General features: G+C 34.5%; 1 protein-coding gene across 2 annotated transcripts in view; it reads right to left on the bottom strand.

Annotated features, from left to right (window-relative positions):
* Window positions 1–313: 313 nt before the first annotated feature.
* Window positions 314–23,315, bottom strand: part of LOC149805512 (serine/threonine-protein phosphatase 4 regulatory subunit 3-like) — an 84,904-nt gene continuing 61,902 nt past the window's right edge. Inside the window, exons 16-17 of one of the 2 annotated variants that reach the window (XM_089950117.1) lie at window positions 21,267–21,525; window positions 314–12,829 (exon numbers count right to left, since the gene is read on the bottom strand). In XM_089950117.1, coding sequence (XP_089806243.1) covers window positions 12,820–12,829; window positions 21,267–21,525 — 269 coding nt within the window. In that variant the 3' untranslated portion in view covers window positions 314–12,819. The remainder of the gene's footprint in view (window positions 12,830–21,266; window positions 21,526–23,315) is intronic. The other variant, XM_089950116.1, reaches the window with a different exon arrangement.

Here is a 23,315-nt window from a genome sequence, read left to right as displayed (position 1 = left end):
GCTTTTGTATTTCTCCTGATAATTTCAAGATTTGTTTTAGAAAATTCAAGAATGTTTCATGCACAAAATCATTTTCTTCCCTGAACGAGTCTTCATGAATGGATCAACCATGAATTATTCACTTGCTTTGTCCTCCGAGTTTGGGACATGACACACTGTCTAGTCAGAATATATATGGGCAAAATTCCTCAATTCTCTTGCAGGCTTGCAAAGTCTGTGGCTGGAGAGGCAATCGTTAACAGACAGACAATCCTAAAACAAACAAGTAGTATGCCCAATCAAAATGGATCAATAAAATAAAATAACTCTAATAAACTTTTATAGTTAATTTATTGTGGCTATCTTTTACGATACATGATAAAATTTTCACATGCTAAAATGAAGTTTCTTTTTCACAAAGTAGTCCAGGGCAAATCGCTAGAATTTTAACAATTATTTACGCTATACCTCTTTTTTTTTTCTTCTTTTTTTTTTCTTCACATTAGCTAATTTCCCTGGATTGCTGTCTTCACATATCAAAAATATATACAAAACATTTTCCCTCCAGCTCTACATACAATGTATAAAATGGTTAAATTCCCTGGTATGGCCCTGCATCAGAGTCGTTATAAAGTATTATCACTCCTGCTGCCTCTCAATCAGTAAGTACAGGTATACATACTCCTCTTTAACATGGTATCCTACATAACCTGTATACCTGGCTCAAATTTCATCAACACAGCTTAAGGCCCGAGCCTGGCGCAATTAAATTTGATTGGTGAATTATTAAATTTTGTCTCAAAATGTAATCCAATTAAATTACAAGATTCTACACTTTAGCCCAGACTCAAGTTATATTGGTGAAACCCAGGCTTAGCCAAGAATATTCTATCTAAAACGTAAAGAATGAATGATGTTTATATCAGAGATCTTAAAATGGCCCTATCTGCCAGACACGACTGACAAACAAGCTCAAATGCTAATCTGACATGTTGGACACTGTACACAAAAGTGTCCATAATTATTTCATGCAATTAATTGGTCATTATGTTTTCCCAATTGTTTAAACATTCTACAATTACACAGCACAAAACAACAGTGGTGTGAAAGCTCATCTCCTGGACTTGTCAAAACCCTATAACTGAACAATTGCCCCTGAGTCTGTCCTATTGACATTACAAGTCTCTCACATGACGTTTTTTTAAATAAGCACATATCAGACATTCAGAACAGAAGATGCTAGCAACAACCTTCAATTTCCTTCAAGATTTGTTTGTGGGCCTGATCAAATGAAACTGATGACTGAACTTTACATCAAATGCCTGTGAATTAATTGTTTATGCATATCTGAGGTAGTTATGTCTGCTTTGATGTCAACAAATAATTAATTTTTAAAAGTAGTGGCATAAAATATTATTGTTGGATGAAATTCTAAAGTATTATTTTCTGAATTAAAAAACAATCTTTCTCTATAAATAGTTTGTGAAAAAACTAGTGAAGCCCGGATGGATAATTAAAAGAAATGAAGCAACAGCCAATTCAGAACCAACAAATTACATATTTCCCAAACCATTTAATATCAATGTTTTCTTTCTTTATTACAACTTTTTGTATTTCCCTTTAAATGCTTTTAAATCAAGTTTCATTAATATTTGACTGTAACTTTCAGGAACAAATATCTGGCAATAGCTATTTGAACTGTTGGCAAATGATGCATTTGCATAAATAATTAGCCCATCTCGTGGAACCATTTATACAGGTCTAAGTGACCCATACCCTTCCTATCATGACAGTCCCAGGTAAGACTCCCCTTTGTTTTGGCAGTTCCAAGTAAGAACCCCCCTTTTATCTTGACAGTTCCAAATAAGACCCTGCCCATCACTATCAGGGTAAAACTACCTGTTTCTATCATGATAGCCCCAGATAAGACTGCACTGTCTATCATGGTAGTTCCAGTAATGACTCCCCCTTTCTACTTTACAGTTCCTGGCAAGATTGAGAAATGTTTATGAAGTTAACAAGATAAATAGCTTATTTATGATTTACAGCTATATACACATAGCTCTTGCAATGACACAAGTAGTTTTTAAAATATATTAAATGTTTAGTCAACAGCGTCTAAAACCCTTTCACACACTTGCAATGCAAATGCATTTCCACAAGAAATTTTCAATGGCCACTACATACCTTAATTTAGGTAAAGCTGTGGACAATTCTGTAACAAATAATTCTTGTTACCTTTAATCAAAACAAAAGATGAAACAGGTTTTAACATATATCCATTTCACACACTATCTTTTATAGTACTTCATCCTTTGTTTGTCCATAAAATCAAGGTGAATCAAATCCTAACTGCCACACAACAATCTCAACCTGTCACTCGTCAAACAGAAATTATTCACCTCAAGTTCTATTTTTTAAAGAAAAAAGCCGAACTTTGGCTTTTAAAAAAGCTAATGGCCTGTAACACAGACTGTTGAATCTTTAAATCACACGATACAAAACAGCAGAAAATGATATTTTTCTTTTTCTTTTCCAAGAAGCTCAAACTAAAGATGAGAAGTTCATATCTCCTCTGAAATAATTAAATTCTAAACCCTGTAGTTTTTATTGCTGACCCAATCCTTGTATGTAAATTAATTCATTTCCCTTCATTCTCTTTAAAACCCACCCGATTCAGTGTTCAAAGAACTGCCTAATGTACATAAGGAACACATGATCATACTGTTGAGAATTAAGAAGAAGAAAGAATTAACAATACTAAACTGTAATAAATGTATTCATCTTCAAAATAGTCAAATACAAAACAGATTTACAATTTTGATGCCATTTTTTTACAAAATGCATTTTTATGAACATGACGATCCTATTTAGATGACAATGTTAAGATTAAAATAAAAACATTACTTCTTACTCGGCAAAATTTAATGCATGAAGTCAATATACTCAATCGTCTAACTCAAAATGGCTTGAAAACATCATTCATAAAATAACCACTTTCATGGAAACAACATATTTTTGGTGGTTTTATCTAGTAACTTCTGATAAGCAACTTATTTCAGGCTTATTGTGTCAGATTATAGAATTATCATCAACTGTGTAAAATTCCATTTGACACGAATATTCTTTTGAAGTTTCTTCACAAAATTGTCTAATTTTAGCTGAGTGTCTTTAGATGTATCAATATTTACAGTTAAGCCATTCAAATACAGCTAAACCTGTAAATATATTTACAGCAAAACTTCCTTAAAATGGACACTGTTGTGTCCATAAAATGAGGCGGCTAGTATCCACAAGTATGATTTGTATTTTAATGGTCTTGTGCTAAAATGTGGCAAATCTGTAGATGAATCCCAATAAAAGTGGGCCAGTTTTAAAGAAGTTAAACTGTACATAATAAAATACATATATAAATGAAGCAAGCACTTCAACAGCCATTGCAAGCAAGTTTTACTTGTAATCTATTTCAGCTGACATTGATAATACTAACTGTAACATATGGTTCAAAGTGATATTTTCAATGTGAAAACAATCCTTTACTCCGACCTTATCCATAATCATGCAATGAACATGTTCATGTGGTGATTTAGTAATGATGAAAACATCTTGTAACATCTATCACAGTGATTTCAGCCCATGAAATGTTGATATTTACATTCAAAATAAATGATGAGATTGCACCAAATCTACCAGGTGTGACAAGCCTATCAAGAGTTGGTGGTCGCATCATATCAAACCTAAACTCACTGCCTTCAGAGAAACCAATATCAAATACATTAAAGGATATTCAATCACTTTCTACTCTGAAGCAATTTTTTATAGCCTTTAAAATTTACCCAAATTTTTCCATTGTTATTCCTATTAAATATAAAAAGAACGTGGAGTAATGGTACACCCATACTGATGCAGCAACAGTTAGTTTAGCGATGTCTGTTGATAACCATGTTGTTTGCCTCAAATGAATAACACTAGTTTTAACAATACACTCATTCTGGCTAAATGCATCAGAATGCAGTTCCATGATGTCAAAAGACACCACTGTAGAACTTCTTGGTTTTAACTGCCCTTTCCTTTCCCAAGAATATACCAAATCAGCCTACCTGGGTTAAATTGTGGGAATTGACCCCAAAACACTTAGATTACCAGTCTGATACTCTACCAAAAAAGCTAATCATGTAATATTGACCTGGACAATTGGGGACCACATGCTCATGCTTGGAAACATGTCTGACTACTTGCAAAATAGAGTGTTAATGCAAATTTTATAAATACCTAGCATACCAATTAGGAAGGTATCCCGTTCAGTAACATACACTTTTCATATCATAAATACAGCAAAAAAGATTCATTCATGTAGCAGTTTTGTTCTTTAAAAAAGTGTCTTGAAGAAAATATAGTTGATACTACATGCATTATTCATTCCCCTATAATATTTAAACTTATCAACCATAACAGATTGTTATTCGAAAACAAGCCACACTTTTTAATCTTTAACATCTCTGGGAAGCCAAGTTGCTACAAGGCAACATCAAAAGCTGATAAACCCCAATAGGCATACTTATCCATTGTCAAAAACAATAAGAAACCCCATTATTTCTTACAATACCTTTGTAACAGTGGTGGACCTGTAACTGTTGATAAATGAAGTAAAATATCTGGAAGCATCTGGATCAAAGATAAACCATTCAGCAGTACACCAGAGGTCAAAATCTTTAATCCAGTTCTCAAGTGTTCTATCAAGAAACTCAATTTAAGCAACAAGCTAAAATATCAAAATAATCAGGTTTATGCCATTCATTATACTGTACAGTAAAGACCTTAGTTAACTCACCTATTAGACCAAGCAAGATATGGATTCCTTCAGCTCACAACCAAAGCATGAACCAAGACACTATTAAGTTCATAAGTAGTAGTATTAAGGTGCTAGATTCAGTATCTTCGGATTACCTTTTTGACATATAATGTAATGAATGAAGAATAATCAATACCTACTCTACAGATAGGTCCTTACATAATATTTTCAGTATAAAATATTTTACATATTTGATTTGAATGACAGTAGCTTATGTTTTTTGTTATGGCACATAAACACCTGAAGAATATATCATGCCAAGGAACAAGCAAAGTTGACTCTGCTAAAGACACACCATGGCTGCCAACATGAGCTGATCCAATGTTAAGATCTGAACCTACACCCTCCTGGTCTCAAGTCACACATGCTAACCACAGCCCCTTAAAACTGAAAAATTTTTACATAAATTTTAACTTGACTAGTTCCTGGATTTTGTTATCTGGTTTTAAACTGGGCTAATCTAAAAAGGAAAAGAGAAACAACCCCCACCCACAATGACTTGGCAGAAAGAACGATGCAATAACCATATCAATAATATTTTAGAATTGCACAGGCTAAAGGCCAATGATGATTTTATTTTGTCAACGTGCAAACTTAAATGGAAAATGCAATGTAGTTGCATCTTGTTTTAGTATTTTAGTTATCACTAGACCAAACGGGTGAAAATGATATTGTCTAGAAAAATGGTTATCAGCATCATCAATTTTTAACTGAGAAGTTAAATTTGAGGGAGACTTAGTGTGAGTTGATACAGGTATAAAATCCAGATCATCAGCAAATGATTCCTACAAAAATTCTTGACAATTCTTCATTACATGAATTCCAAATGTTTACATGATAACACTGACATGAAACAATATTTATATTGAGATCTATGCAACAGCTGTCTATTGCTAGAGTCCAAATATCCAACTGTAAACTATGGACTCGGAATGCCATAAAAAAAATGCAGAACAAACCAAGATCCATTATATTTAAAATTTCAAGTAATGGCTCATGATAAAGTATTGGCTAAAACATTCTAAGGAATATCGACCTAATGTCTTTACCCAATGACACACTGAGGCAGCTCACCTTGGCAAGTACTGAATCCAATTATTTTTGAAAGAATCAAATTTTGTGGTTTCATGCATAAAAATACACTTGCTGGTCCTTACATTTGTGAACATGTGTCAGATGTGTCTGTGTGTGTGTGTGTGTGCGAGAGAAGATTGAGATGATAGCTTCTTCAAAGGTATTTTTAAGTTTTGGACATCCTGGTTTGTGGCACCCACAAAATTTACACAATGGCAATTCACAAGTAAACATGGATCAACAAATTCATGTTGAACACTGTCATAACTGAGCATTCAACAAAAAAATGTTATGATGTGTAGTAATTAACATCAGCATGTGCAATTCTCTTTAGAAGAACCTGTACCCAAACATTCTGAATGAATGTTTACAATATATGGCATTATACAATCGTGTATACAGATTAATTTCAGATTACCTTTACAATAAAGCCTTTGTTCATTTGCACAAGCAATGTAGTGATCTGTAGTCAATCTACTAAATGTCTCTAATTACAACAACAAAAAAAATCAAACATTTTTCTATTCCATGTAATATGAGGAAGATGAAGAGTGTTTGCTAGCTTAAGAAAACAAAATGTACAATTCACATGAAATACATCCCAGGAATCATTATAAAGCAGCTACTAAAAGACTTATCTAAAACTCTAGCACATGATTAATGAAGTGTCATTTTATGACCTTTAACAACAGTCATACATGTAAAAGTAGAAAAAGGTTAACTGAGATCAAATATCTTTCTAGTTGAACCAATATATGTGGCGACATCTTCAGTATTGTCTAATAACCATGCTGTCAGTTAATTTCTACTAACCACTCTTTACACTCTCAATAGTTTTCCTCCCATTTTGACAACATACATTCAAACATAAACCCAAATCAGATCAGCCATTTAACTCAATTTTATTGTACTATGTTTCATCCAATTAACTAACATTGATAATGACAACTGGTTATCATTAACTGGTCTAACCATGCCAGAGTGCACTGGCTCAAATTCAAGCAGCACAGACCCAGATTTGCCACTGCACAATACCAGTGTATCAGGGAATACAACATTTCCTCAAAATCACAGATTCATGGTTCACATTGCCCATTTTTTTTCTTCCAAGGATTTTTCAAGCAGTCTTCAAGGACTTCTAAAAGTTTTCAAGCTTTTTTTTAATCTAATGCAAACATTCTTCATCTGTTACTTATTATTGAACAGAGCAGTACAACAAACAGAAACATAAGCGTGACTACAGCAAAGGGATGCTATGCCATCTAATTACTACCTATGTTTTATCATGTGATCAACCAAATTTGATCCCATTTTACTTATTTACTCCTTCATTTTTGAAAACACAATAACAAAATTCCTGAGTTAAAAAACTCTTGTATTTTTATTCAGCTTAAAATGTTTTGTTTCTCCACAGATATAGTTCTCTGAGTTCTGTTTTAGCAAAATTCTAAGACTCTTTGAACAAAATCAAAAATCTAAAATCGCATTACCTGATAAGAGATCTGAGGCTATAAAAAAGTTAGACAACTGTTATACACAAGAAAATATGGTTGATTAGTGTGACCTTTGACAGTAATTTCAACTTTATTCAGTGATTTCATTTGTAATTAAGAAACATTTTGACGATATTGTGACTCAGTTTGCTAGTGGCTCTGAAATTCTTTATTGAGGCAATAAATAAATAAAATTTCAACAAGTACACCTAAAACAAATCTGCAAGTGTTTTGATAAAAGATTTTAGAAACATCAAACATGAAGATATCTAAATTCAAATCATTGGTTTTCTTCTACTTATTATTAATGGCAAAGCCATATTAAGAAAAGATACTATGAAAGTAAACTGAACAAAGACTGACAAGAGTATATATTTGACAGCAAAGAAAATAAGACTGCAACACATTAAGCATCTTTCTTTGCAAAAAAATGTTTCACTTTCCAAAAAGGAATAAATGTACACCAGCCTGGAATATAACAGATGCATTAGCTTTTTATGAGGTATTTCAAATTAAAACAGTCTCCCAATTTTTTGTTTAAAGGATCATGATTTGGAAGCAAGAGCATCAATTACCACATTCCTCAACTAAATGTTTTGTAATTATGTCTAACACATTTGACATTAAAAGCAAACTGCAAACATACACAATTTTTCCCCACGATTTAAATACAATCTGTCATCCTTCTGAATTCAAACATGTATCTGTGATAAATAATACAATACTGTATGGAACTGTAAAATCACAAACATAATTTCTTGATCAGGACACAGAAAGTTTAAGGTCACTATGGCTTTGTACATACAATCATAAACACCCACTTACACTCGGACCTTTGACCACCAATTAATACAGATGTTTTATCTGTCAAACGTGTGCCAACTGGAAAACAATTAGATTACAGAAACACAAGATGCAGCTACTTCATAAAACTTAACAAATTGCTCCCAATGTCATACATAATTTACCATGTGACCTTGACCTATCTTTCCCAATAATGTTCCATTTACAATTATGAATCTGGTCCAGTCTGATGCTTATCCACGAATACATTTGTATTCCTCCTAATTTTTTTTAATAATAATAAGTGATGTCTATTTAATAGTTCACCTGCAGAATAAATTCAAGATGAGCAATGCATCTATATTTCGATTTCTCCTATAAACTGGCTTGAAATCTAACATGGGTTAAAATAATATAGAATTAAAAGTTCTCCAATTTCCTTGCAATGACCTAAAACATATCACACAATGACTCAAAATGTTTAACTAGCTTTCTTTTGCTCTTAAAAGTACCACTTTTCAGGTAATGGAAATCTTTTCTCAGTCAGGGTTATCTTTAAGACTGTCAGTAGGGTACATGATAAAACTAAAAATCAAGGGAGAACTGCCTGCCTGATTGAAACACAGCTGGATCAAGTGAGGGAAAATATGGGTACAAAATGAGTAAAACATCACAAATGATTTACTCAAAATGTACTATGATCTCTGAAAACTGATATTACATTGTGGTAAGGTAATTTATTAGAGTGTGACCTTGTATCAATTTAACTGTTAAATCCCAAGATATTTCATATCCCTAAAAATTCCTTTACCTTGTCCAATTACAATTCATCCACACTAACAGTACATACTACCAGATCCAACTAGACAAATGGTAAACAATTTGCTCAAGTAAATACCCCACACCACCCCTGCCTCTCCTGCCCCTTTCATGCAAATGAGTCTGCAATAAAAAAAAATGTACAAAACTCTGAAAAAAAATAAGAACAATGATTGGTCAAGAGGTCTGTCATCTGACAATAATCATAATATGTACTAATTTTCACAGCAATCCACTAAAAACAGCAAAGAATAGTTGTATTCACAAAATTCTGTCAAATAATGCATCCAGCATAAAGTCAATTTCAACAACTTATAACCAAATCACAGAAGCACCAAGATTTGTAAATATGTGCCTTATCAGCTGTCTATAAGACGTAAAAAATTTCAGAGATCTATCAAAAGCTGCAAGACAAGTTGCTTTAACAAAGATTACAGCTGTAGGATAAAAGGGCTATAACTCTAAAGTTGCACGAGTACAGTGATTTGTTTGTATGCACATTTTTTATAATGACTTCAACAGAATGTACAAAGATTCATGTTGATCCACTGAAAACTTTTGAAACTAGTTGCAATCAAGATTTTGTTACGCAAATCCAGTTTCAAGTCAAACAACATTCTAAATAAAATGGTGGGAGCACTGTGATTTGGTGATATGCACATCTTCAGATATGACTGTAGCAAGTACCAAATTTCCTTATTTCCACACCATATATCAGAATCGAACTACTGTTACACAACCTAATTGTATTTCTTAAAGGCCTAAAGTTTTACTCAACAACATAATTTTAAATGAGTTATGCAACCTCACTATGATTAATGAGATCTTTTATATTTTACATCATTTGCTGAAACTCTGAACCAACCACTATTATCAAACGGACTGTAAAGGTAGCAATTATGAAATTATGCTTTCTAATCTAAGCCCAGTAGCCATTTAAAATACTGAAATTGCAAGCAGCTTGCTGTTGTTCTTATGGGTTTATCACCATTGTCTAGGCTATCATGGCATCCACTAAAACTGGTGGAGAAAGAACCCGGGAGAACCCAGGAAAGAACCACTGCCCCAAGAGAATCTACTTGTAAGCTTTCTCACATACCGCATATGCTGAGCCTAAGACTCAAACCCAGGCAGACAGAGGCGAGATGGAAGCATGCCTATCACTGCTGCCTATGACCAAATTCAAATATAATCGAGTTATAACATTCAGAACATTAGTAATTATTTTTTATAGAGATTTTTTAAAATAAAGATTAATTCATTGGGGTAGGGATGGGGATGTGTGTATAATTTCTAGGGTTGCATTATACAGTCAGGGTTAGGATTCTTGGAAGTGTTTCAGGACAAAAGAATATTGTGTTATTATTATTTAGTTTTCTCTGTCTAAATACAAATTATAAACTTAAAATAATCTATGCCTAATGGTATTCAATCTATTACATGCCATAAAATTATGCATATAGATGTAACAGCATTTTTTTGGGACATTTAGTGGCTTTGGTTAGTTTTCATTGGGCAAGGAGAGCAAGATATGCCAAAAAAGGACACCATACGAAATTACATTCCAAAGATTGCATATTTTAGTTTTCCAAGTTAACATAATTTATTTTAGTAACACAAGAGTGTTACTTGCTTAATTCCTTTTTTAAATATCATTAAATTCCTTAAGTACTTCAATTAAAAATTCTTATCAAAATTTTTTAATCCTGTATTGTTAAATTATTTGTAGAAAGGTTTTAACTCTTTATCTGCTTGGGGTAAGCGTAACCCTAAACCTCTGATTCTGAAGTCTTCATCATAGGTAACTTCCCTAGCTTTTAACAGGCATATTGGGAAGTACAATATTTATTTTTATTAACTGCTACCACATTTGATGGCATGCATCAAAATCCTTTGTACGAACTTGAAATCCCTCTATGACAGAATGCTTCCTGTCAAATTCTGTAGAGCACTTTTACTAAGTTATTTATATTTTTATTCTATTATTTAAAAATGGCAACCATATTTGTAAGCAGTTTGGAATCATTTGAACAAATTAAAACCGCTGCATGCCAGAATGTTTTCCTTCAAATATGGTCAAATTCAGTTCAGAATTTTTTATTTATAAGTTGCTTAAATGTTTTTCTTTCTTTCTTAAATAGTGGCCATAAAATGATGCCAGATGTGCATCATTTCAACAAATCTGAAAAAGCTTCATGCCTGGATGCTTAAAATACAGACAAATTCTGTTTAACAATTCTTTAGAAGTCTCGTCTACTTTGAGTAATAGTAACCATATTTTATGGCAGGGCAGCATCATTATAACAAATCTAAAAGAGCTTCATCCCAGGATGCTTTCAGTCAAAATGGTCATCTTTTGAGAAAAAATTTATTTTAAAGATTTTTCTATTATTACTAAAGGCACCACATTTTATGGCAGATTGGCATTTTTTAAACAAAATTAAAAAAAAAGCTTTATGCCAGGATACTTTGTGCCAGCTTTAGTCCAATTATGGCGATTCTTGACAAGTCTTTTTTTGGGTTGTAAATTCTATTTTTTGAAACAGTGTCCATATTTAATGGAATCTAAAACCGCTTCATGCCAGGATGGCTGCTGTCAATTTGGACAAATTCAGCTAAAAAGTTTTTGAGAAGATCAAAATAGCTATTGTGAATGGATGCCAGATGAAGGACCATACCTTAAGCCCATTCAGCCAGGTAAGCAATTGTGGAAGCTAAGTGATTTGTCGATATGCTCATCTTCAGGTGATAACCATAATATATACAAAGTTTCATGGCAATCAAGTTGACTAACAAGTGTACGTCAGATGGAAGGAAGATTACTACATATGCCTCAATAAATGCTTCAAGTATGAATACATCAACCCAAATCAACATAAGGGCCACTGTGATCTTGGTCTTCTTATCTTCAAGTTCATCCTCCTATATTCAACCTCAACCCCAACCCTGTTTTGATCCAAGTCTAACGTTAATCCATCAATGCATACAAAAGAATTGCCTTTAAAAAAATTTTTAACCAAAAGCTGATGCAGGACAGACAATGGATAGAAGCTAGATTTTACTGCTGTCTCACTTTCTGTCAGATGTGTCACAAAGGACATTACAAATATTGTACTTTTCATCCAGTTTTGACATCTTATGTTTCTATAGCACCACTACAGCCTGTATCTACATTTGGCAGTTCCTTGAAATTTACTATCTTCAGTTCAAATTGAGAAATGTTTGTTGGTCATGATCTAATGGTGTGAACATTCCACACACAATCCTCAAATGGGAAGACAACTTCATTCATGGAAATAACATCAATGTTACTTAACTGTTACAAATTATTACCCAGAAACAAGGAAAACACTTATCATTTTATAATCCCTAGAGATGTAGTAACTGCTGTCAACAGGAGAGAGTTCAGTTTTCACTGGTTTCTTGTCTGACAATTACCAAATATAAAAGTTTCCCAGAATATCTCGATACTGTGACCTTTTTGAAGTCCACAAACAGTATAGTCTGATTGAAGACATGGCTTCCATATTCAAGGCCAATGACAGAATTGGATGTCCACTGAAAAAAGCACTCTCTCACCAATGCTGCTGCTGTTATGCTGAACATCCAGCCTTCCTGTTTAACCTGCCAACTACCAGTTCACAGAATCAGCTCCTGTTTGAGTGGTGATCTATTTAATGACAAACTGTACCACATCATGTAATGCATAAGAAATTGCATGCTAGGTGGCCAATCGCTGTCTTTTAGCACTTGGTCCTAATGTGTCTGGATCCTCCTCCTCTTCATCCGAGTCCTCATCTGGATAATCGACCAGACCAATTAATCCAGGCTGGAAAATAAATAAATAAATAATAAAATAAAGAACTGACTAAACAAACAAAAAAATTAACAAAAAATCCACAATTTCCACAAAATGTCACACCTCATATACTATGCCAAAGGATATTCCAAATACTCCGCAAAGTCAGTGGCTCATGGAAAATAGGTTACTGTGATCTCCTTTTGCCTGTAATAAGTAACAGCCTCTATAATGCTGACACCAATAGTTTCATGAAAACTCACAATGTCAAAGAACCAGGCCGAGTATAAAAATGGGAGGCCCCACAGTGAAACTAATTTCAATTATCTAATACTTACCTGCTATATATTGTATTGTAGTCTTTCCTGGAAAAGTCCTCAAGATAAGAACATTATTATCTCCCCCAATTGGAGTTTTAAAATAAAAGTCACTTAAAATTTCTAGAAATTCAACACAAGACCATGTCTTCATTTTAACTGAACCAGTCTCCGACATTCTTGAATTACAATATTTTCAAATCAGCCAATATGGCAGCCATATCTGTTCAAAGATTGGCACCATTTTCATTTATGCGAAAATAGTGATCATTTGTGAAAAAACCCTGTTCATATTCTGGAGAATTAGTGAAAAAATTTTAAATATGTTCAATATGGCAGCCACATTTAAGGTCACATCAACACCATTTTCATTCAGAACCAACTAGCTATTAGAACCATTCTTCTTATAAACACCCAATTTAAAAAAAAAAACATTCTATTCGGAAGTAGCAATAACAAGATTTTCAAGAAGATTGCCACAGTGTACATGAGGCATGCCAGCTCCATTTCCCTTTAGTACCAATTATGACATCACAAGAATGTTGCTAGGGCTTTCCATGTGTTGTAGTAAGAAGGCTTTCAAGACAGCCACTGTGATGGTGATCTTGGGTATCAGATCAGCAAAATTATTAAGGTCTACTGGACACCACATGACTTCCAGTAAAAATTCCATACTGATAATACTTTCCTTTCTAAAAGAGTAGAAAGAAGATAATTTTTTTTTTTTCAAGATGACTTCTGTCATGACATTACTGAATCTTGCACAGGCATGAACCAGCCATCTTAAACAGTCTTTCAGCAAAAACCCATTGTTGATGTGACCATCCATTCAGGCAGAGTAGCAATAACGAGATTTTCAGAATGCTGCTGAGGTGGCCATACTGGATATCCAAGCATTATTTTCATCAGAACCAACATAACATTATAAAAAGAAAAGAGCACGTCAAATCTAATCATCACAATATAAGATAGTATGAATTTGTTTATCAACATGTGTAGCTAAAATTGTGATATCACAGCGCACGACATTCAATCAGGTTTGCCTGGATCCCACTTTTGGATTGATCTGTCCAAAAATGTCCACATACTTTAAAAGGGTTCAAACAGAATTCTGAATGATAAATTCAGAGACTTTTCCCAAACTTTCAAAGACCACAAAGATAGATTTCCAAGATCTATTTTCGCTAACATTTTGTATACAAGTTATGTTATATGAAAAAACAACAAATGCAAAATACTACAATCTAATATTGTAACAATATAAGCAATATTGTTTAATGATGAAATTCAAATTATTATTAATCAAAAGAAAGAAACCAGGAAAACTCAACTACATCCGAATCTAACAACCTTGGACAATTTTATTTGGGATAATGGAAAGAAATTAAAATGTTTGGGTTTATTTCAATTTTCAAAGACTTTTAAAGACCTCAGGGTAAACTACTCGATTTTCCCAAACTTTGAAGGCCTTAAAAATGCCACCCCATTTTCCCCAAACTGTCAAAGGCCTTCAAAGACCACAAGAACCCTGTTTAACATTGATTTTTCATATGTACTTCTCAGGTGTATAAATAATGACTTTCCAAAGGAATATGGATGTATGAGGATCCAAACAAAGTAAATAATTGCCATTTAAAGGTATGCAGAATCAACTTTTTTTATAAAATGACACTCATTACTTAAATAACCTCTGTTGAATGCATACATGACCTGTATGCCTTTTATTATAGGTGGCTAATGATCATTATGGTAGATCACCAGCTTAAACCTGGTTTACAACATGGATGCTTAATTCAGTGGGAATGGGTGGGATACTGCAGGCAAGTGTGACAGCAATTTGATCAGGCAAATATTCTCAGAGAAACATAATTTACGGAAACATTTTCTTTCTGTCAAATACTTTATCCAATCAAATTAACATTAGGGAATAAGAGGAGGAAATGCAAGAGCATCCAGCCACCAAGGGAAAACATGATTGCATTCTCAAAAGATAGATGAAGGTTTCATCCTAATGCAAAGGCAGAACAACTGTGTGGCTCAGTGTCAGGGTGTCATACTGCCAACATTTTCCTAGCAAATCTAGCAAATTAAGTGAACACTATAATACTATGCCCAGAATAATTGTTGTGCTGTCATGAATGGAACCAAGTGATCATCTGGACAGCCAACAGAGACCTAATGAGGTTCAACTCTCACTTCTGCTTGTCAAAATCACTACAAATTCACGAGCTGTGATCTTCATGAAGGGTACCTAATGCAGAAACTAAAGGTGAATCGATCATTATATCAATACACTTTCTATATTAACACCATATCAATACAAGAGATGAAGAATTGATACAAAACAATATTTACCCAATACAAGTTAATTTAGTTTTCAGCATCCGTAAATATAGCTATTTGCCTTTTTATTCATTAAACTTAAGAGTTCATCCAAGTCAGCTGTTGCAGGCATATGGACTCATTTCTATCACTTAAAAACACTAATCTGCCTTCTACAAATTATACAAAGTAACTAACCCAAATTTATTAAATATCTGATACCAATTACCAATTCCATGCCAATTATTTTATCCCAACCCCAAAAAAGAGACATTCCAGATTTTTTACCCATGTGTGATTTAATACTTTACTGACAATTTAATGACCACTTTCATGAGAATATTCATTGTTGCCTTGTATCTTGTCTATCTGGATTGAATCTGAAGGGTACACTTCTGATGTATCATGTAGTGAAATATGTTACATTTATTTCTGATTGACAGCTATTTTTTTCTTCAAATCAAGCACAACCAATATCCACAAATCAGAGCTCACTGTAACTTATTCAATGCATTATAAACCAGAAGCATTGCATGAGAATTAGATTCAAATAGATACAAAGCAACAGACAAGTTTTGTGCAAAATGAGTTTTAAATGATCTGAAAAGTACTTAAATGTACATGGGGTACATGTTTGGAATGTCTTCTTTTAAGCTGATAAACGTCATCAGCAACTGAAAGTGAGGACATGATGAAACTAACATCAGCAGACCGGAAATACAACCAAGATATCAACACATATAATATGGCACCAATGACATACCTTCTAAAGATGAAAATAAATCAAGCCAATATATGTAATGATAATGTATCCTATCATATCAAAGGCACTATGTCATGAATCAAATTGATACATAGCATAGGTGAATTGTTTCACCACTGAGACAGCTCAGAACATGCTGGTTGAATGTCTGACTTGAGGATTTCTTGCTGTCCACCTCAGAGTGGGTATTGCAACTTTGCCTCTTCAATAGATTGATTGAGGACAGATGGCAAATAATTATGTTCTGACTGCCTGTAGATGGCAACTTATTCATAGAGACAAAGCCCAGATGTGTCATCAGGATGACTGTACTTTAGGTCATTAGACAGAACTGTACTTTAAGTCAACAGACAGGGCATGCACTTCACTTGCACTGCAGGCTGAAGCTGGACTTGTTACAAAACAGGACTTGTGTATGCAGCACTTGACTGGGTCAAGGTTCAAACTCTGTGAAGACACATCAAGCCCAAAAAAAAATTTCACCTGGGAAACAGTGGGTGAGAAGGACCTGGATATATCAAAATTAAACCAGGTTGGACAGATCCTTGTTGTGACCACTTTACACTAACCAAGCATGTCTGAACCTGTCAGAAATCGAGTGATAACATCTGAGTCATTAGAAGAGAAATAACATCACTGTCTTGACACCAACCAACAAGAATTTGCAACTTTCCCTCATATGCTTGTGGGGGGGGGCTTTCTAACTGTCAAAATCCTCTCCATGTCCAAAAAGCAATGTTCCCTGAAAAAAAATCATGGTGTGAAGAAGGTTGACAAAACAAATATATTCTTGACTGGTTAATCTTCACATGAGTCAACATGATCTTGTGGGAATGTCTATCATTTAGCTGATCTGACAAAGCATCAATGGCCCAAGCCTTGGGATCTAGAAATGGGCATCAAAGGTAGGCAGTTTGCAGCTGCATCCGAAGAATTGAGAATGGACTTCATTTCCATGAGGATGTTATAAAGGGCCCTTTTCTCTTGCATCCACTCACTGCCTAGTGTTTTAAAGTAGGACAGCAAATAGGTTAACAAATTTTACAAAATTGCTATCTGCACAATTCCTGATTGGGCACTTCTAGAAGTATTCCTCTTACTACCCACTGTCTTGTCACTGGTGTAGAAGTGTTAAATTTTGGTAGAGGTCATTATCTGATGATCCAAAGTGACCAGTTTTACCTGTAGGGGACACTGACAGCTGAGAAGGATGACACTTCAAAACAGCTAAAAATGAGCAAACCCAATGCTGCATAATTTGAGAAGGGCAACAAGCAGAAGAAATTTTTTAAATGGATAAACATTTTTATTCAATGCAAAACTATTGTTGTTGTTGTAGGGTTTAACGCCATTTTTCAGCACATGGTGGCCAGTATTAATGGTGGAGGAAGAACCAGGGAAAACCCCAGAAAGAACCACCGACCCACGAGAAGCTACTGGCAAGCTTTCTCACATACCCACATTGGCCAAATCCGAGACTCGAACCCACGCAGACAGAGTTGAGATGACAGTGATCTGTAACGGAGAGCGCTTTAGACCACTTGGCCACTCAGGGTCCCCCTATGCAAAACTATGTGGATGGATAAAAATTGAATCTGGTAAGAGATTCAGAAAAATAAATATACCAACACTCCAAGTACATAAAATGGTTGATGTAATTTTTTAAATAAAACTTATTTCTAACATAAAGCTCTCAAATTTCTATAATTTAAACTTGACAAACAAATAAGTGAAACAGTTTCTGCCCAATGGCTATAAGAAAGTACATGCTTGAAACAATCCATTTTCATTTTATTGCAAATTAAATACAAGAAATAAACAGTGCAGCTTAAATTATGGGGGCTACAGAATGGTGGTGGTGGGGTTGCCTAATGAAACAATATGCATCCAAAAAAATCACAGATGCAACTGGTAGTCCCGGGGTCTTTTGAGCCTGAAAGCAAACCTTCATCCAGGGCACACAGATTTATGTCCTGAAATCTGTCATACATTGAGTGAGAACCCTGAAAGAGGTATGTTCATCACTCTCATCAGCATAGACCAAAGCTTAGCCTTTATAGGTCATTTTTCTTGCAGTGGGAGGGAAAGTTGGCTTGTATCAAGATACACTAAATTCCTTTGCTGCCTAAAAGACTTAACTGTTGTCCTCATCCTGTACTTCTTCCTCCATGTTCATGTGTAGCATTCCAAATAAAATACAAATGCTGAATCATTCCCAATTATTAGTGTGGGACCTGCCTAATGTATTTGCCATCAAACCCAGACCCTGTATATCTATCGCAGTATATATTGGACAGAAAGTCTTGAGTGGATGGCTGGTAATGTATGAAGAGCTGGGATGGATGGGTGGGCTGCATGGTGTGAAAGGCCAAGATAGCTGATTGGATGCTTGACTAAACAGTATAAGTAGATGGCTGTAGAACCCTACTCGGTCACAGCAGATGGAGATCTCAACTCCATTGTGGTTTGACAGTTCATATCATCAAGGACAGACTGGTCAACCTACTGGTATTTGTTCTGCATAAGGTAACAGCTGGCAAGATCAGAATGTAGTCCTGTTTGCTTGGATTTACAGGCACTAAGGCCTTGCCAAGACATAGGCACACTTATGCACCAGAGGGAGTATTAAAACCGGGAAGTATCTTCCATCATATTCTCAATCTCCCCCCCAACCAATAGATAAGCCTCAAAACGAAATCATCTGAAGCTAGCAAGTAGCCTGTTGGATCAAACAATACATATGTGATTCCAACAGTAAGCAGACAAGTTCAATTTTATGTCTGCAGTGTTCAAGATGTTGATAGCTGTAGGCATGGTAAAAGTAATCTTAACCTTTGGGACTGTCATGGAAATCAAGCATGGATGCTGGATCAGAATGTCTGAATTCAAAGATATGGAAATTACCTTTTTCTCCTTTCCTTAAGTTGCTTCCAAAAGACAGACCAAATTTCCTTTTGAGTTGCAGACATTACAAGGGTTTGAGAAACTGCACTTTATACACCACAGGCACATTTTATGAGAACATATCAAAACTGAATTGATTCAAGGAGTATGACAGCTCTTTTGGAAACTCACTGCATCAAGCGAAACCTTAAATTGGTAAACATATAGTATACAGATACAATGGTGAAGGGCAGTCAATTTGTAAGAGTTGATGCCCTTTGTCTACATGCGGTACAGATTTTTCCCTGCATCATTGAGGATGGGCTGAATTCAGGAGGTAGAAGATTCAATTTCCCAAATATTCTATGGAAGTAAGTTTGGGGAAAGCCTCCCTCTACCCCCAAGCCAAAAACAACAATATATATGTATTATGAAACAAGAAAAAATTTCTATTATGACCATGTAAAAATAATTTTTTTAAACAATAAAAATAATTTTTTTAAACAATAAACAATCAGATTATTGCTCATTCAAAACTATGTCTGGGAAAGACAGATCTATCATGTGCTACTAAGGGAAACATAATGGGTCACTCATTTGATAAAATAAAGACACCCAGAATTATCTTAGCTACTTTTAGGGTTACAGCAAAGAACAAGAAATGTAATGACTGATAGATATTCTTACAGACAATAAAACTTTTGTTCATTACAGTTTGATTTAGGCTGAATTAAAATATGCAAGTTAGAAAAAGGACATTGATTCATCCCTCAAGTGCTAACTAGTTTTTGTTTTACAAGATCCCCTTGCTTAACTGTTCAAGTGAAAATTCCACTTGGCTTTTAACTACCTGTATTTTCTATACTGTACATTAATAGGTACACAAATAATATAAGATAAATGACGGTTAAAGTTGGAACTTTATTATAAACATCAAGCCACATTTGTAACTTTATCATTACAGGTGATAATACAGGTAAAATTTACAAAGTATCTTTGCATTTCATCTGTATTTTTGTCTTTAATTTAATGAAAATGTTCAAAACAGGTCTAAAATATACTCTATTCTTTAGTGGCTCAACCATATACATGCATGTCTGCTACAATTCCATATCCAAATCACAGGTGTTATAGGTAACAATTAATAATCATCCACTACAGCAACACCAAAGGAAAGTTTACACCCCATAACATCTACAATAAATGTTTACAGAAGTATTGCAGTTTTTACCATCATTTATTCTAGTAAATGTCTGTCATCTCATGTCCACTTATGAGTTTACAGTCATGTCATTTTCATTACCTGTTCAAGAGTTAATTGCTTAGAATAATAAGAAATACATCTCTACCCATCTTTATTGCTTAAGAATGGGGACAATATCACAGTCTGCTGCCCAGTAAAAATCAATACAAGATTTATGCACCAAACATGGCCATAACAAATGCGAAGAACGAGTTTCAATTTGTCAGGCATGACAGGATTCCAATTTTTCATGTGGCTGTTGTCAATCAAGTTTGCTCCATATCCTAACTAAGCTGCATAAAGATTTACTTGTTCTATGATCAAATGCAAAAAAATCACCAGTCTTAAATAATCTTAAGGGTAGGCATTGTCCATTTTCACATTTCAAAATACCACTGATTGACCTGCATGCTGTTTTTGACCAGCCAGAATGTGCATTAGACTCATATTCAACACCATGTTCGTGCTCAAAATCACTCACTGGTTATTTCAATTACCATTTTCCTAGTTCCATTAATCTCATCAACTTCAAAACAATCACAATTAGTGTGTTCATTGCTACAAGCCTGCATTTACCAATTGAAATTATGATCTTAGGGTGAATCATGCTGAGTCAGCCATTACAAGATTTTTCAGGTAATGTGTTTTAACCAAACCTTTGTAAAACTTCTGTGGAAAATGCATGGTAAAAGTGTGATACAATGCTCATACCAGGGCCCAAAGTACCAATCAAATTCAAGTCAAGTTTAAGTAGCCAAATGGATAAATATTTGCTAACCTGAAAAAATATCAACAACAGCATTAAGCACCAAGGGACATTTACCAATGCTGAAACTTATTCTGAGCCAAACACTTTAATGATTAATGATCCTTTTAAAGACAGGTTCGCTTCATATGAAATGTACCTGCAAAGACAGGTTTCTCTGTTAAAACAATTACCTCTCTGTTCTTACCCGTTTAGCCGCTGATACTGCAGAGTTGACTTTCTCCTCTCTTGATGATAGTGGGCTACTTGGTGAGGTGTTGGGGGTGGGGCAGGGAGTTCCTGTTCTCGTGGGACTTGAAGGACTATTGGGACTCCCAGGAGCCCCAGGGGAATTATTGGGACTTGTTAATGCACTGGACTTCAGTGAAATGTTTATGGAATTTTTATTGTTCAGTCGGGGAGGAGATTCTTTAATCTCTGACTGGTCTTTGGCTGAAAAATAAAGAGAAATGATATATGATATTTAAAGAAGGATTCCACAAAATGGTTTCACCACAGAACAAAGTTATTATGACCACATCTGCTTACCTAGACAATTCAGAACCCTACTGTATCTGTGTATAAATGACATTTGTTAACATTTTACCAAAGTTTCTATTTAATACAGCAAATGATGCAGAAGTGACTTTTAAAATCCTTAACAGTAATTCAAGGAGTAGTAAAAACAAGATTTTCAAGATAAAAAGATTAGATCAACACCATTTTAATTTAGGACCAACAAAACATTATAACAAGTCTTTCAATGAAAACCCCATGCTGATATGAGCATTCATTCAGGAGAAGTAATAATAAAAAAACTTTGAAGCAAGTGACCATGGCAGCCATATTCAATATCAGACTGGCACCATATTCATTTAGGACTGACTATACATTATAAGAAGTCTTTTGCTGAAAACACCATGTTGATATGACTTTCCATTCAGGATGGGTAGTGATAACAAGATTGCAAGATGGCCACTTTGGTGGCCATACTCTGTGTGTCTGTGACCATACTGAACCTCGTATCAAAACTGGCCATACTGAACCTCATATCAAAACCATTTTCATCTAGACATCATGACAAGTCTTTTGTTGAAAACCTCATGCAATACAACTTTCTGTTCAACAGGGATAGTGATAGCAAGGTTTTCAAGATGGCTGCTGTGGTGGCCATACTGGACATAAAATCAGCACCATTTTCACTGATACCAATTTCTACATCATAATTAGTTTTTCAGTGAAAACTGTTATTGTTAATACAACCATCCTGCAAGCAGAATTGCCACTCGCCCACTTGTCCAATGCCAATCAACTTCACGGCGGATTGGGGCAGAAGATGAGTATCCAGCCTCTTTGGCCATCTGAATTTTATATTATTTATGCTGTTAAAAGAAATAGTAAAACAAATTGGAAATAAATAATTGTGAATGGTGTTTTATGACCACTCATGAATCTTAGTTGATAGGATATCCAAGACTGCAGCTTAACCAATTTTCATGTCAACTTCTCAGATTGTTGCTACAGTTACCGAATTCATTTCATGCATGAGTGATTTCAACACCATCCGTATCAAGATACAGTGCAATATTATTCATTTGAAATATCCTGAAAAAGGATAGGCCTGTGTGTATGTGATCAACCATGCTGCCCATGGAGTTTTGAAAGAGTTAATTTGTAACAGAGAACAAAGCAGTTATGGGAGCAGGTGCATACCACAGCTAAACAAACAGGATCTACTTATTAAACAAATATCAAAAATGTACATTAGGTAACAATGTAAATTAGTTTTTCTTTAAAAAACTAGATAATGCAGATATTTTAATTAGGTTTATTTATCTACACTTTAAGATGGGGAGGTGAAAATTCACAGAGCTACAAACACTGATACCATTCACAATGCGTATGGATCTGGATCAGCTAGACAGTGAGCATCACTGTCATGGTCAGTAAATAGTGGCCATGCTATGCTCAATTAATTTTTAAAAACTCATGTTGACAAATGATATATCTTATTTTGTGCTCAAATGTATGTTCCACGTTGGATTATAAAATTAACCTTACGAGGGGTTAGTATTTATTTTTACCTAATTTACCATTCAGTCATTGACTACTTTTTGCCTTCTTGTACAAGGACAATGAAATGTATAACCAGATGATCACGAACAGGACCAGTAGTATTTTCAAGTTACTGGTCCTGTGGGTGTACAGAACATTTCGCAAGTTTTGCACACTGCAACCATCCA

This window comes from Sinohyriopsis cumingii, chromosome 2 (assembly GCF_028554795.1).
Source record: "Sinohyriopsis cumingii isolate HCF-2022 chromosome 2, ASM2855479v2, whole genome shotgun sequence".
Classification (NCBI taxonomy): domain Eukaryota; kingdom Metazoa; phylum Mollusca; class Bivalvia; order Unionida; family Unionidae; genus Sinohyriopsis; species Sinohyriopsis cumingii.
This window is presented reverse-complemented; position numbering and strand designations above follow the sequence as displayed.